Here is a 14,839-nt window from a genome sequence, read left to right on the forward strand (position 1 = left end):
AGCTGCTTCTGAGTATTTTCATCAATCAAGCTTCTCTACTCGCCCCCTTATCCCTTTAGGTCCAATGTGAGCTCACGGGACATAGATCTGTATCTACTATTACTTAAAATTCATATCTCCATTCTCCCCCTGTTTCGCTGCAGCCGACCTTTTATTTTCTTTACGAGTTACTTTTACTGGTGTTGTATGCCGGGGGACAAGCTGGCGCTCTGACATGGCAGGAGAAGATACTGGCGTGCGGTATAAAGGAAAAGTCATTTGCTGCCTTATAGTGGCTTATGTTTTTATTGTATTTGTAGAGCTAGCTAGGTATGCAGTGTTTATACGTGCCTCAGTTTGTGGGGAGCATAACACTAGACGAATTTGGTAAAAGATGCGTTTAGATATCATATCTGACTTGAGATAACTAATGAATGCCTTGCAAGTATCATAATATGTTGAATAAGTGAGCATTGCGTGAAACAAAATATAATTGCAAATAAGGTCATCTCAAGCCAAACCAGCAACAACTTTAAGGTGAGAAATGAGCGTGGGAGAAAGTAGAATAACGGAAATGGCTAATCCCGTACGTATGCAATGAAAATCGCAAAGTAAAGCCTAGTTGATAAGCCATAAAACTAGCACGAGAGATCACCATGGCATAATTTGGGGCAAAATAAAAAATCAATCTGTTCGGTTTCATTGGCCAAGAGATCATTCTTTCTTCTCCATGGTCTCTTCCCGAGAGGTGATGACACTATCGGTCAGAATGCTATCCGACATGAAAAGGCCGGCTCTCATCTCTGCGTCTTGCATGGTAACCAGAGATGTACCAGCACTTCCAATCTTCAGAGCCCGCTTAACTGCCTTCCAACTTTCAATCAAAGCAACATAGACGGCCATACAACCCGCCACAATACCCCACTCCCATGATATGGCAATGTGTTTGAAGACAAGCTTGTTAACGACGGGTATGTAGATGACGGGGAAGGTTGTAACAAATCCAGCTGCAACAGCCCAGAAGAGGAATCTGTTTCGCCAGAGGGATGGGAAGATAGAGAAAACGCCAGGATAGCGAGCTGGGTCGAGATTGAATAATGAACGAGAGAAATGCTTCACTTCCCAGGCTGTCACCAGAAGAAGGAAAGACAGTGTCGCGAAGGTAGTGGCACGGGCACGGAAAACAGTGTCACAACTTGAGTTCCAGCCTTCGTTACAGTCCTGGCCTAGGGAGCCACCTCCGACACCGTAAACGACGGAGACGAAGGAGACCAAACAGAGACTCCCCATAAAGGTACCGTATATCATTTTATCGACAATGAGTTCCTTTGTGAAAACTCCGATACGCAGGTCGTGTGGGGGACGGTACATGATATCCGCCTGGCCCTCCTCCAGGCCGAGGCCAAGAGCCAGGAAAGAGGATGTGATTAGATTTGCCCAAAGGATCTCCAGAGGTGAAAGCGGGAACACAGAGTTTCCCTCGTTGTCTTTGAAAGCCAGCGCAATCAGCAGGAGGATGACTTGAGCAATATTAGATATCAACAAGTGCATCAAAAACTATATGCTCAGTATTAGTATGTTTACGTTTATAGTGACTAGTTATTGAAATGGCTCATACCTTCTGAATATTGTCAAAGAGGCGTCGTCCTTCCTCCACGGCTTTGACTACTGATGCAAAATCGTCATCCGTTAGAACCATGTCTGCGGCAGCTTTGGCCACATCACTTCCGTTCTTGCCCATGGCAATTCCAACATCAGCGCGCTTCAAAGCTGGAGAATCATTCACTCCGTCACCGGTCATGACGCAGTAAGCCCCGCGTCGGTGCATGGCTTCTACCATGCGGACCTTGGTTGACGGGCTGCATCTGGCGATAACAAGCGGGAGAGCTTCAATTGCATCGATTTCGTCATCTGTCATTTTGTCAAATTCATCGGCTGCCATAACAACCTTGCTTGCTCGGACATTCGGGGTCAAGTTCCCAAGGATTCCAACTTCATAAGCGATGGCTGTGGCGGTCTTGATGTGATCTCCCGTCAACATATGGACCGTGATGCCAGCCATGTGACATTTACGGACAGCTCCCGCTGTTTCCATGCGGGGAGGGTCATAGAGGCCAACTAGGCCCACAAAATCGAGATCCGTCTCAAGCTCTTTCCGATCAGGGAGGTTGTTCAAGGTTTCAGGGGATAGGGTTTTGTGTGCAATACACAGGACTCGAAGACCTTCACCTGCCATTCTGTCGACCTTTGCCCGGATTTCCTGCTTCATGTCGTCGTCTATTGATAAAAGTGGAAGCATGGATTCTGTAGCACCCTTTGAGTAGGCTGCCGCATGTTCAGATCCAGCTTTCCTATAAACAACGGTCATTCGTTTAATGGCAGAATCGAACGGGAACTCAGAAACAAGTTCCAAACCATTATTTTCGAGAACAGTGCCTTTCCCAGAGTTAAACCTGATGGCAAGCACATGAAGGGCGATTTCGGTGGGTTCTCCAACCGCGACCCAGTCTCCGCCCTTTGTGGAAGCAGCGGGAGAGCCCTCAGTGGATAGCTTGCTATCCGGATTGTATACTGAAGATAGATTGCAGAGCGCGATTGTATGCAAGAATTTTGTCAATGATGGGTTTTGTTCAAGGTTGTTTGGTTGTAATTCTTTCCCGCCAATTTGGAGAAGACCACTGCTAGGATTAAATGGACTGTTGGTGTCGTGGATGGTGAGAGTGCCGGTTCCGGGTATCCAGGCTTTGCGAGCAATCATCTTGCCCTGGGTGAGGGTGCCAGTTTTATCAGAGCAGATGTTGGTCACTCCTCCCACAGCTTCGAGAGCTTGGAGCTTTCTGACAATGACATTGCCTTTTGCCATAGATTTAGTACCAACAGCAACAGTAATGGTCAACACCGCAATCAGCGATTCTGGGATAACGGCAACAGCAACGCAAATACCGTAAATGAGGACCTCGCCTTGGACATGCCACTTGTTTGCAGAGAAAACAATAATAGCAAGCATTATGGCAAGGGCAAAAAGCAAAAGGGCGAATTTGCTGAGTTTCACTTGTAAAGGCGTGCCAACCAGGCCTAAAACCTGGTCGAAGCTCCTCTTAAATCGCTTCCATACCCGGGTGTAGATAGAGGCATTTTCTGCCTGAAGAGTGTTGTCACGAAGAAGTTGTGCGATTTTCCCGACTTCTGTATCCATGCCTATCGATATGACTACTCCAGTGGCTCGGCCTCTTGTCATGATACTTCCAGAGTAAGCCATATTTGTACGGTCTCCAACTGCCATATCTTTGGTAGTGAAGAGAGCACCTGGGTGTTTAGATATAGGCATCGATTCTCCAGTTAAGAGGGCCTCATCAGTAGAAGCATTCACACCATCAAATAATCTTAGATCAGCGGGTACCATGTCTCCAACTGCTAGTTGGACGACGTCACCTACCACCAAGGTTTCTGCCTTGATGGAGTCGATTCTACCATCACGAATAGCTTTGCAGGTCGGAGCAGATAGGGCTTGAAGAGATAAGATTGTCTTTTCTGCACGGTAGTCTTGGACGAATCTAGAATAGAGCTCTTAGCTAGGTGAACTGTAAAAAACCGGGATAAAACTTACCCAACGACGATGTTGAGGAGAATTACAGCTGTAATCACTCCACCTTCAATATAATCGTTGATTCCAAAGGACAAGGCCATCGTTATCAAGAGTACCTAAGGTTCAAGGATTAGTTATGACAGCCCTGGCGGGTAGAGGGGGGCAAACATACTAAAGTCAAACTGTTTGACACCTGCCTTAGCAAAATTTTCCACATGGATATCCCCTCCGCACTCTTAATCTTGTTAGGTCCATCCCGCTCAAGGCGAGATGACGCTTCGGTACTACTAAGCCCATGTCTGGCGTGGGAGAGGTAAATGTTAGCCAGTTGAAAAAGGAGGTGTGGCCCAGGGTAGAGGGAAAGGCTCAAAAAAGTGTGTGAATTTTAGTTCAACACAAGGTATGAAGTTTCCGTACTGTAGATCAACTCGCAAAATCCGAGCAGTATCTGCAATGGAGATAGTATGGGCATGCTGATAATAGGCGTGCCAGTCCTGGTAGTTGGCAGGACAATGGTCTACCCGGACCTGAGGGCCTAAGGTAGAGCTGGGTTTATGTTTATTGGGTTCTTCATGGATAGAAGAACATATAGGAGGTTCCGTCGGTTCCTCGACATCCGGCTGAGAAATCTCCGTGCCCATTCAATAGAGAAGGGGGGTCTACAAGGACAGATACTGGTGTTCTGTCCTCTCGAGCGGTTCTCTGGGCACCAAAGAAGGCGATTGTGGCTGTCGAAACTGGGACTGGGGGAACACAGCTATCTCTTCCTTCGTCAGCTAGATCTTCGTATCGTGACCGTCGTGGCGTCGTTATTGCTAGGTATTTTCTAGTAGCGAGGGAGTGTGCTGATGCTGTAAATGGAGGAAGAAACAAGGTGGAATAGCCAAGCGGGCGGAGAGCGGGAGGGTGACTTTATATCGACGTCAGTTCAAGCACAACATCACATTCACTCATAATTAGCATTACTTCATATCTCACAGGTCTCCGCCTCCCCCATGCATGCCATCATTCTTAGTTTTCCGTTGGAAAAGAACGAGACACACAAATGATGGCAGCTTACTCAAGCTACGCTAGACCCATCTCCCTGTTTGCTCTGTGGCTATGCTAACTGCGATTCGCCAACGGCGTTCAGGCTATCGACAGATGCGGAATAGAAACATGGTGGAAATTTGAGGATGTCGTCAGATTGGACAGAGACCCTGGTGCCAGTGGGGAAAAGGCGATCAAGGAGCCAGAAGCCCAGAAAGCCAGAAAGCCAGAAAGCCAGAATCGCCCATGGTGTTTTCCTTGCCCGTCGCCCCGGGCCTCCGCAGGCTCAACCAATCCATGGGGGATCCGCCGGATCCGCCATCGCATCCCACACGAAGAACGTGTTCTGGGACGTCGTCATCCCTCGTTTTACAATGGGCGGAGGTGGAGGCCCTAACAACTTGGCGAAATGCCGTGTCAGTCACCCGTTTGGGGGAGAGGAAAATATACGGGAGGAACATCATTTCTACGACAAGAAAGTACTCTGAATACGCAGTTACCAGTTCGCCTCGGTAATAATCTTGGCTCGGAACTCCGTGGCCATGAGAGGGGGAGGTGGTTTGGCATATTTCGGGGCCAAGTCTCAATTCCATGGCATACGTAACTAAGTACAGAGATTTGCGGGCAGAGTACAGGTACAGCAGATGTACGATCTGAAGGGAGACAGCTGTACTCTGTACAGCTCCCCAGGTGTAGGGCTAGGCCCCGCTGCCTTGTTTTGAGCGGAGAAGCACCCTGGAACGGGGATAGAGGCCCCATTCGACATCTTTCCCTCTTTGGCTATGGATACCTGCATTTGTAGCCCTGAAACCGGCATGATTCCGGAGGTGCGATGTGCCGAGATCTGGGGGAGTTTCCATTATGCACAATCCATAGTTCTCACGTGTAAGGGGATGGGCGTTGGCCCTTCCCTTCCCCTTCCCTTCTATTTTTTACACTTCCGCAATTACCAGTCGGTTAAATATCTCGGGTCGTCAAGCGTAAGTTGACTTCTACCCTTGGCAAGGAGCCCATGTGAACAAGTGCATGAAAATCCAAGTAGGGATTGGAGTCTGGGGATGCTGGTGTTTTAACGCCCCAAACGCGATAAAGCTTCCTCAATAGCAGCCGGATGCATACATCGAACTTGCCGATTGGCTTTAAGATGAAGCTGAGGGTCCGCTTCTCCTTAAAAGTGTCTCCTTGTGAAAGTGTATAGCTTGGTTGATTCCCAACAGGCCCCGAAACTCTCTATTTGAAGTTATATCACATATATCCAACTGGGAATCATCGGACATCTGGCCTTTTCGTCCTCTTTGAACCACCGATATTATATACAATGATCAAGCCTTCTCCCCGTGATATACTATTCGGGCGAGGTCATAATATCACTGATTCTGCAAGTCAAATGGCCAATAGTATGATCTAGTATTACTACACACGATTCAGTTTTATTATTTTATCTTATATTTAAAACAGTAGTTTCTTATTGGCTTTTAGAGATATTTTCTCAATTTATAATATAATGTGTCTTTTCAAGTGCGCATGTTCCTGTACTCCTGACCACAGTCACCAATTTCGGCAAAAATAGCATCCGTCTTCTGCCCTTCTCGTCCTCGTGCATAGGTGTCTATAGCTCTAACCTCAGCGTCATTCAACACCCCGGACACTTTGAGGGTATCCGCATATCGGTCCGATAATCCTAGTCGCGTGCCCACAAGTATTGCACCTACGGCTGGCTGGCGTAACACCCAGCTACTCGCCACGTCGGCAATGTCTGCATTGTACTTTGCTGCCAACAAGGAAAGCTCTCCTAGTAAGGATTGAAACTCAGTCCAAGTGCCCCAGCGGTGAATCATATCTAGATACTTGCGCTGGGATGGGTTTAACGGATTTACAGGGGAGTATATGTCCGGCAATGGCTGGCCATGCCATTTTGAAGTGAGAAGGCCACCACACTATCGAATTATGAGTTAGTACTCTTCTGACCCTGACTATTGCGATTGTTATCCTTGTAGTTAGGGGGATATGTACACATACAAGAGAACCATACGTGAGAAGCTTGAGGCCGTACTTTTCACAAGTTTGGATCATGCCCCTCAGAGGCCGGGTATCAATTAACGAGAACTAAGTAAAAAGGTCAGTATACCTTTTGAAGCATAGGAGCATAGAGGCAGGAATTTCGTATATCATACGCACCTGGACTTGATTGGAGACGATCCCAACTTTGCCGGTCTTGTCAAGTAAGTACTTGCATACTTCCTCTGTATGTTCTGCATCAAAGTTGCAGAGCCCGATGGATGATACTAGTTCCGGGTAGGCATGCGTTATGCGGACCAAGTGGAGGAGGATGTCGAGGTACTCTTTTGCTTCATACTAATTGGCAATCCTTAGCTTCATCAACCCTTTTCTTTGGAAATAATAAAACACGAAGTGTGCCTAGTGTAGCATGCTGTGGATAGCGCAATTCGTACATCATACCAGTGAAACTGGAGCAGGTCTACTCTACCACCTAGTCTACGGCATCGTTCTTCAACAGCAGATAGCACGTACTCGGCTGTAACGGTCGCGTCTATGGGTTTGAAGACACACCATTTTGTGGCTGCGTAGACTTTTTCTTTCACATTTCCGGGTAATCTATTACGGAAGTCTCCATAAACAAGTTCAGCATCACCCTAGTATTGGTATACGATTAGCTGAGATAAAGAAAGAGAGAAGGAGAGAGAGATGTATGAGAATGCTAGGAGGAGAGAAATCACATAGTGGTCTGCCATATCCGCAGCAGTGAAGCCTCCCTGAACAAGTTTGATGAGCGATTTCTGCTGCTGTTCGGAGCTACCTGAGCCAAAAGCAGGAGATGACAATTGCCAGAGGCCGTTAAATAAGCGCGGTAGTTTCCTTCCACCCATAGTAAATGTCTCTACGGGGGAGTCTACTGGCAATGAAACCTGCAGGCAAGCTTGACTGTGATCAACCCTAGTCGTTGTTTGCGCGGACTCTGGGAAGAGCAGCTGAAAGGCATCCCCAACTTGTCTCTCTGCTCTTTCGAAGCGGGATACAAGCTTTGCTTCGGCACAGTAGCACCTATAAGCAACAAGGCTTGCGAGGAGGGCTTCGAAATCTGCACTTAGCTTTAGGGAGCGGTCCGGTCTTGACTCCTTGAGGGCTTGCATCCCTTGGACAACGTCACCGGCAAACTCATCAAGCGCCCGTTCGAGGCCTGATCCTGGCGTCCAGGATGCACCAGCTTGTATGGTCGCCTTGACAAAATGTGTTAGACTACAAACGAGTTAGTCAACGATGTCTCGGGGCCAGGAGTCGTAGATGTATAGTGTCATACTAGCCCACTGCCTCCACGGCTAATTTTGAAGAGAAGAGACATCTCGTCAGCCGGATGTATTCAGCACATGCCGGAGATACAGTATCTGCGCTGGGAAACAGTTCTGCCGCTGCGGTCAGTGCAGGCGGTGAGCCCTGTAGCCTTGAGCGGATGTGCTCGACAAAGGGTTTCTGGTTTGTTTGGTCGTGGGAGAGCAGCGTCCTAAGGGCGGAGCGTAGATATACCGGGGGCACTTGGGCGTTTTTCTGTTAGGCTGGCCTGATACTCCTTGTGTTTGGGGTTGTTGGTGGCTGTGAGGAGAGGAGGATAATAACCGTACGGTTGGAGATGAGGACATCGTCCATGACATTACTTATTAAAGGCACTATGAGTCACGCACAGTCTGGAAAGATAGGGGAGAAATAAAGATGACTTACACATGAGCCTTCATTGTTCTATCTATATCTTGAATCCCGCCTGAGGTTATGCTTAAGGGGTATATGGATTGAATATTATGCGTTGAGTTAGTTGGTATTAGCCAAAGTGAGAGGTGCCTCTGAACTGCTGGTATATAACTATCTAATAAATAACTAATAAGAGACGTTTATGCCCCGCTTGGGGAGTTCACCTGCGTGGAGCAACTATTTAACTACCTAGTAATAATAATAATAATAATAATAATACGAACTAGGGACACATACCCGGCAAACAAGGAAGCAAGGACTGTGGTGAACTTTTCATCACAATATATGTGCAGAGTGTTCTATTCGTACGACTTATTTCTATGTTGGCCAATCAGTGAACTGGTGGCCGATACAACGTAATAAACGCCAATACCGTGGTTATTCGAGGGGCAGGTCTGTCAACCCCTATCCCTGCTTGGCTACATAGCGGTACACAAGCGGAAGGGCAAGAGGAAGGCATACAAGGAATATCTTTCCAAGACGCTTCATCACAAGGGCTATCGATTGGTTTCTTCTCCTATAGAGCGACTCAATGCATTCGCTGCTATCGTTAACGTGAGGAAACTCGCTGTGCGTGCAAGGCTTGCCCAGGAAAGCACTCAGTTTCTCTATGTCAAATGGTGGTGACAACTCCAAGAGCCGCTCAGGCCCTGCGAGCTCGCGGATCCTCTTATTGTGGGCATGATACGCTTGCTCGGCCTCCTCTCCGCCGTAGTGGTTCCCGTTGTGGACGAGGAAGATCAGCTCGAGCAGCCTATGGAAAGTGCCTATGAACTCTGGCTCAAGGTAACGAAGCATTCGAAAGGACGACCATGTTATAAACTGCCAAACGGTTTTCTGCATAGAAGCGATCCATTTACCAGCCGGCCTTGTGGTTAATATCACTTTGGCCTCGGGGTAAGCAGCCATCAGCTGCTCGCCGAAGATGGCGCACGGCACATCCAGAGTCACATCGTAGCCGCGAAGAAGCACGTCGAACTCGGCTCGGCCGTAGGGTCGCCCTGTCTCCTTGTTGATAAACGTGTTTTCGATCCCCTCAATCCATAGTGTTTTCTGACGGGTGTCTTCTATGATGGTTGACATGTGGATTGGCGTGTAACCGAGCGCGCTCAGGGCTGCCATGAGAGACGACGTTCTGGTGCGACACATGCCTAGGCAGAGTACACTCACTTGCTTTCCCCCCAGCACTCCTTCAGATATCTCCTTATCGATGAGGCGAGGCTTATGAGGGGCCATTGTGGGTATTTATCCGGCCAGGATGTCGCGCTCCTTTACTGCCTTGCAAGAAGGTGGCGGGTATCAAATTAGTTATAGTAGATCGTAGGCAGAAAAATGACTTTGGGAGTGGAAGATAAAGATAATCTTGAGATTCACGCCGCGACCAGAACGATATACACCACCCCCTCTACCACCAGTCCCTCCGTATAGATCTTGGCTGTGTGCTGGCGGTGGGTCTGATTTAATAGCCAACTACTAGGTCATTAGTTAACCACTTAGTTAACAACTGAGTTGACAAATGAATGCATCGATGAAACTTATTGCAATCATATTCAGTAGACGTCCTTCAGGTTTTCCCCGCGATTGATCTTCAACCACGATCAGCCCGTCTGTGCATGAAAAGATATCCCCCCAGCTGCCTCAATACCTGCAGCCAGATTTTCAGCTGGGATCATCTGGTGCGAGGAACGGCTATTCTGCCCTTCTTGAAGCAAGCTAGAGACACCACAGCGGCGCCCGGACCATGTCAATGAACGGAAACCTACACCCCCATACAAGAAAAGTGATTATTTGTTATCTACTCCGTAGATGTATAGAGAAGTGAGCCTCAGGTTAACACTGACTATCCGCTGCCCCCTTAGCTAACTGGTTAGTTACCGAGGTCCACCGTTTTTAGGATGTCTTGGCATCCTGGCATAGCGAGAGTTTACCCCAACGTCACACATCAAGACGAGCAGCCACGACCTTTGGATAGCCATAACGAAGAAGAAAATAGATGAAATGGACTTTTCTGTATAGTTTTTATCCTGCCACTTGTTCTTATTTCAATACTACAAATATCATATTCACTCAGTGTTGGGTCGGTCGTATGTTTCGGCCTTGAATGTGCATGACTGGACCGAAGTATTTTTTCCGTGCCACAAACACAAAATGAATACTCGCAACTATCAACGTTGCAACGAATACCACCGGAGCCCAGTTGAATGTGGTCGGCGATATCTCACTTCCTATAGGCCAGAATGTCCAGAAGAATCCCCACAAGGAGTAGCAGACTGCCGCGATATTGATAGGAATTCCAAACTTTCCAAGGGAGAATGTTGCCGGTGGTAGGGTCTCCGGGTGCGCAATGCGGCGCCATAGCATGCAGCCAATGCTGAGACAGTAACACTGTAGCAGCGCTACGGTTATAAGAGAACCCATGGCGTAGAATGCAATGGGGCTAGCGATGTATATCAGGCTTAAGAAGCCGCTGATGATGCTAGTCACGCCAATTGCATTCAAGGGAATGCGGAATCTCTTGTTGACCTTCGCTATCCAGTCTGAGAACGGGAGTCCTTGGTCACGCGCAAACGCCCAGCTATCCCGAGTAACGGCTGCGAGATAAGTCATGTTGGAGCAGACTATGAGGAAGAGGATAAACGAGAGAAGCACTGTCATCCACTCCTTCGACATCGACTGCCGGAGCACATGGACAATGGGATACAGCGTGGGGTCAGCGAGCGCCTTTCCAACGTCCGGGAGGTGATAGGCAACCGTAATGAATGACACGAAGCTCAGGAACGAGTTTACTAGCCAGATACTAATCATTGCCTTTGGAACTGCTTTTGATGCATGTCTGACTTCCTCGGCCATGTGAGCCGCCTATACCGCAGTCTCAAGGTTAGACTTCATGATGGTCTGCAAACGTATGGAAAAATAACTGATAAAGCTTCACCCACCGTATCAACGCCAATTTGAGTGAATATAGAGGTTTGCTGCCCGACGAGCACCGCCAGGCCAGCACTAGGCCATCCGCCATTGAATTCAAACTCAGTCCAAACCTGGGAAGACGAAGCTCGAGGGGCGTTCACCCAGATAGGAATTATAAACCCAAGATAGACCAGGATATGCAAACCGAAGACCGCGTTCTGCCACATATGCAGGACTCTTGCGCCAAATGTGTTCCCGAGTAACGCGACCACGACGGCCATCATGGCTAGGAGAGTCGCATGCCATTGCGGGAAGGTGTACTGCTCGTTGTGTAGGGAAATCAGAACCTGGATAATTGTGGCTACTAGAAAGACGCCCGAAGCATTCCCTGCCTGCCATGCAAGCGTAGAAGTCCACCTATCACCCACAATTAGTGACAGCTCAGAAGAAATAAAGGGGTAGGGGGGAATGGGGTTACCCGGTGGCATAGCTGAGGACCCTCTGGAAACGTTCTGGAGCAAACTCGCTGACCCAGTGGTACTGAGCTCCGGCGATGGGTGCCATGCTCGCCATTTCCGCCACGCTGAGATAAATGGGGCAGAAGCCAGCGATGTTCCAGAGCATGGGGTATATCAGCATCGGCCTACCACCGTTGGTTATGCCTCCAGTGAGGTTGAACACGGTGAATTCCCATGAAGCAGTAGCAACAGCAACAAACGAGGCCATTGACAGGAACCGGAACTGTCTAACAAGCTGTTGCTCCTTTCCCATCCTCCGCATGTCCGCAGCGTCTGCGGAAGACGACTTGAACTCGTCATTGTGATTCCACTCGGCGTCTGCATTGGTACACGCGATGCTCACCTCCTGCTTGTCTTCTTGAGAATGAGAACCCATCTCAGTAGGACCAGCCTTGTAGTTATTGGAAAGATAGAGAGGGGGGTCACGATGCATGAAACATATTACGGGAAGGGAAACAGACAAATGTCCCAGGGCGAGCGGGGCAGCTTATATTGCACCGCTGTGCAATAGGCGGCGTGCAATTCCCTCCATAGCTCTGGCAAAGGGGGAGGGGGTTGCATGGCGACCAAAAAAAATTGAGAAAAGTCTGCCCTGGCCACTGGTTTGGTTGTATAGGGTGCAGGCATCTAGTCGCCTCAATTTCGACGGCTGCCCCGAGCACCAAATTTACTAGAATGCATGCTGGTAAAAAGACCGCATAAGGAATCGAGAACGACGCTCTATTGCTGCTTATACTTAGTTAAGCCGCCTAGAGCTGAATTATGTGCCGCCTGGGCAGGGATATATACGTAACTATGTGGGTCTCTACGCTGGAACTCTTGACAAGGAACGGCCCAAACCGGGTCCATCACTCGCTGAACAGGCATGTTATGGTCGCCTAGACCCTACCTATATACAACGGAATATCTCGAGAAAACAGCTATACCTAACATAATATTATACTCCGTACAGCTTCTAGGGGGCCCTGACTTTGATTCGTGAGCTGCTTTTCCAGGGGCTGATTTCATAACAGATACCATCATTTATTAGCTATCATAGTCCAGATAGAGGGCGCGTAAGATGAGGGTAGTTCAAAACTCCTCCAAATCAACGCAGCGCTGTCGAAAATGGCAGGCGATCGTGGTCTGTGGCTCAGCACAGCAACGGTTCTATTCTTTAGCTGGGCAATTTTGGCATGCGGGGTCCGAGTATGGGTAACTTGTGGCAGGAAACAAGCATGGGGTCTCTCGGACACGAGCATCGTGGGTGCTGCTGTCTGTTTATCTCTTCCAACCAAAATTAACGAAACCAAGCACGCAACCGCTAATTAGTTATGATAGATAATAGCTACTCTGCACGTTGCAGCAAATTTCTGGGCTGTCGACAGCGGTTACGGGCGCCCAATTGTGGATATTGGAGACTTGCGCATGCACAATGTACAGAAGGTTTGTGGATCTAAACTCGGATTTTTGTCCACCTAGTTACTTAATAGCTAGCTAATGGTGGTTGCAACTAGGCGCTTTTTATCGGTCATATAGCCTATATCGGTTCCACTGGGCTGTCAAGAGTGTCTACAGCATTCTTTATCGGGCAACTGACCCGTCATTCTCCCCGAGTTAGGATGTCATACTTGCTAGCCAGCGCAGCGGGGGGATGGACCATGATTTCAATCCCCATAGTTGCTATGCGAGGCAAGCTCTCTCAGCCTTGGACTGTATTAGATGGTGGCAAGTCAATGGTATGTTGTGGTCAGCCCTTGTTTTGAATTTATGTATGTTTACAATTTAATATTTTCATAGTTCTATAGGTGGATTGCTGTTGAAGTGGGGGCAATGGTGATTGAGATTGCACTGTGGCTGCTTTCTCTGTCCCTTATCTGGGGGCTTCAGATGAATCGCCAGAAGCAAATTCTGATACTTGCAGCTTTCGGTTCCCGCCTCTTGTATGTTCTTTATCCGGCTGTATATCAAGAAATGGAGTATTAACTAGACTGGTTCCTAGGATTCTTCCCATCCTCTCAATGCGCCTATCTTATCTCTCGCCTGAAAAGAACTACAATCCGACTTTCACAAGCATTGTCCCTCATATACTCATGGAGGCTGCCCTGAACTACGCACTAGCCTCCACATCACTTACCTCACTTAAACCTCTCCTCAAACCCTTCCATACGGGCGCAATTGCTAATAGAATCAGGTGTGAAAACTCGGGGATATATTCCGGAGCTCGATTAGAGGGTCAAGGGATTTATATGCTTACTCCAGTCTCTAGAGGCTCAGAAGGGCAAAGCATACAGTGAGCTTTAATCATTCGTATAGACACTAGGGTATTGGCTGTATTGTCCCTGGCGAATTTACATTAGCTGTTGTTCTATAACCCTACCAAATCTATATTAGCTACGGCTTGGTGGAGTGACAGAGTCAACAAAGAAGGCGAACAAAAACAAGTATGACGACAATAGACTATACACTAAATTCGCTAAGTGACTTGGTGACTTGTATTTTTTTAAATCTATACTGGATTGCGTATCTGTCACAACGCGTTTAACTACCTAGATATTGGTTGTAGGCAGAAGTTGGCTTAAGGTAAGAACGTAAAGACTAACTCTAACCTTAACACAAGTTAAGTCTCTGGGGGCGTTCCAAACTCAGCTTATACCGCAGATCATCTTAGACAACGTATTTTCAGCGCTTGGACGACATCCCAATGCTAAAATAGGTCACAAGTATATATATAAGGATAATGTTATCAGCAGATAACTTTACTCACAAAATATGTACATCATACACAAGATACACAAGTAAAAGCTGCTTCGCCCTACCCATGCTAAGTAAAATATTCTACCACTTAGTTAGGCTGAAACAATACAAAACTGGACAATGACATCATACTAATAGCTATTCATCTCTATTTAGTCCATCTATGAGCGAGGCAATATCAAATGAGTTATACTGAAGAGGGGATACACACACCAAGGAAGTTCTTGATATCACTGTGCAAAATTGTTAGCAGTGCGGCCACTAATTATGAACCCTTGCATTGGGAGGCCAGCAAAAGATCCATACAGACTAAACTCACCAA

The 14,839-nt window shown here is 47.7% G+C and overlaps 6 protein-coding genes across 6 annotated transcripts; 2 read left to right on the forward strand and 4 right to left on the reverse strand.

Moving 5' to 3' along the window:
- Nucleotides 1-693: 693 nt before the first annotated feature.
- Nucleotides 694-4,206, reverse strand: MGYG_00748 (calcium-transporting ATPase 3; the record flags this gene model as incomplete). The annotated part of the gene is made up of 5 exons (XM_003176612.1): nucleotides 694-1,536; nucleotides 1,598-3,533; nucleotides 3,587-3,681; nucleotides 3,738-3,864; nucleotides 3,983-4,206. 5 exons carry the CDS (start codon nucleotides 4,204-4,206, stop codon nucleotides 694-696), a joined length of 3,225 nt encoding a protein of 1,074 aa, XP_003176660.1.
- Nucleotides 4,207-4,740: 534 nt separating this feature from the next.
- On the forward strand, nucleotides 4,741-5,082 carry MGYG_00749 (hypothetical protein; the record flags this gene model as incomplete). Its single annotated transcript, XM_003176613.1, has 1 exon — nucleotides 4,741-5,082. The coding sequence occupies one exon, from the start codon at nucleotides 4,741-4,743 to the stop codon at nucleotides 5,080-5,082; it is 342 nt and encodes a 113-aa protein (XP_003176661.1).
- A 1,026-nt stretch (nucleotides 5,083-6,108) lies between these two features.
- On the reverse strand, nucleotides 6,109-8,257 carry MGYG_00750 (aldo/keto reductase; the record flags this gene model as incomplete). The annotated part of the gene is made up of 7 exons (XM_003176614.1): nucleotides 6,109-6,531; nucleotides 6,614-6,700; nucleotides 6,773-6,949; nucleotides 7,048-7,248; nucleotides 7,333-7,852; nucleotides 7,914-8,145; nucleotides 8,233-8,257. The coding sequence occupies 7 exons, from the start codon at nucleotides 8,255-8,257 to the stop codon at nucleotides 6,109-6,111; spliced, it is 1,665 nt and encodes a 554-aa protein (XP_003176662.1).
- A 504-nt stretch (nucleotides 8,258-8,761) lies between these two features.
- MGYG_00751 (hypothetical protein) lies at nucleotides 8,762-9,592 on the reverse strand (the record flags this gene model as incomplete). Its single annotated transcript, XM_003176615.1, has 1 exon — nucleotides 8,762-9,592. The coding sequence occupies one exon, from the start codon at nucleotides 9,590-9,592 to the stop codon at nucleotides 8,762-8,764; it is 831 nt and encodes a 276-aa protein (XP_003176663.1).
- Nucleotides 9,593-10,423: 831 nt separating this feature from the next.
- On the reverse strand, nucleotides 10,424-12,157 carry MGYG_00752 (hypothetical protein; the record flags this gene model as incomplete). The annotated part of the gene is made up of 3 exons (XM_003176616.1): nucleotides 10,424-11,215; nucleotides 11,293-11,680; nucleotides 11,742-12,157. The coding sequence occupies 3 exons, from the start codon at nucleotides 12,155-12,157 to the stop codon at nucleotides 10,424-10,426; spliced, it is 1,596 nt and encodes a 531-aa protein (XP_003176664.1).
- Nucleotides 12,158-12,888: 731 nt separating this feature from the next.
- On the forward strand, nucleotides 12,889-14,057 carry MGYG_00753 (hypothetical protein; the record flags this gene model as incomplete). Its single annotated transcript, XM_003176617.1, has 5 exons — nucleotides 12,889-12,975; nucleotides 13,102-13,206; nucleotides 13,278-13,499; nucleotides 13,561-13,703; nucleotides 13,763-14,057. The coding sequence occupies 5 exons, from the start codon at nucleotides 12,889-12,891 to the stop codon at nucleotides 14,055-14,057; spliced, it is 852 nt and encodes a 283-aa protein (XP_003176665.1).
- Between the last annotated feature and the right edge of the window lie 782 nt (nucleotides 14,058-14,839).

The sequence above is a fragment of the Nannizzia gypsea genome, genomic scaffold, assembly GCF_000150975.2.
Source record: "Nannizzia gypsea CBS 118893 supercont1.1 genomic scaffold, whole genome shotgun sequence".
NCBI classification, from domain to species: domain Eukaryota; kingdom Fungi; phylum Ascomycota; class Eurotiomycetes; order Onygenales; family Arthrodermataceae; genus Nannizzia; species Nannizzia gypsea.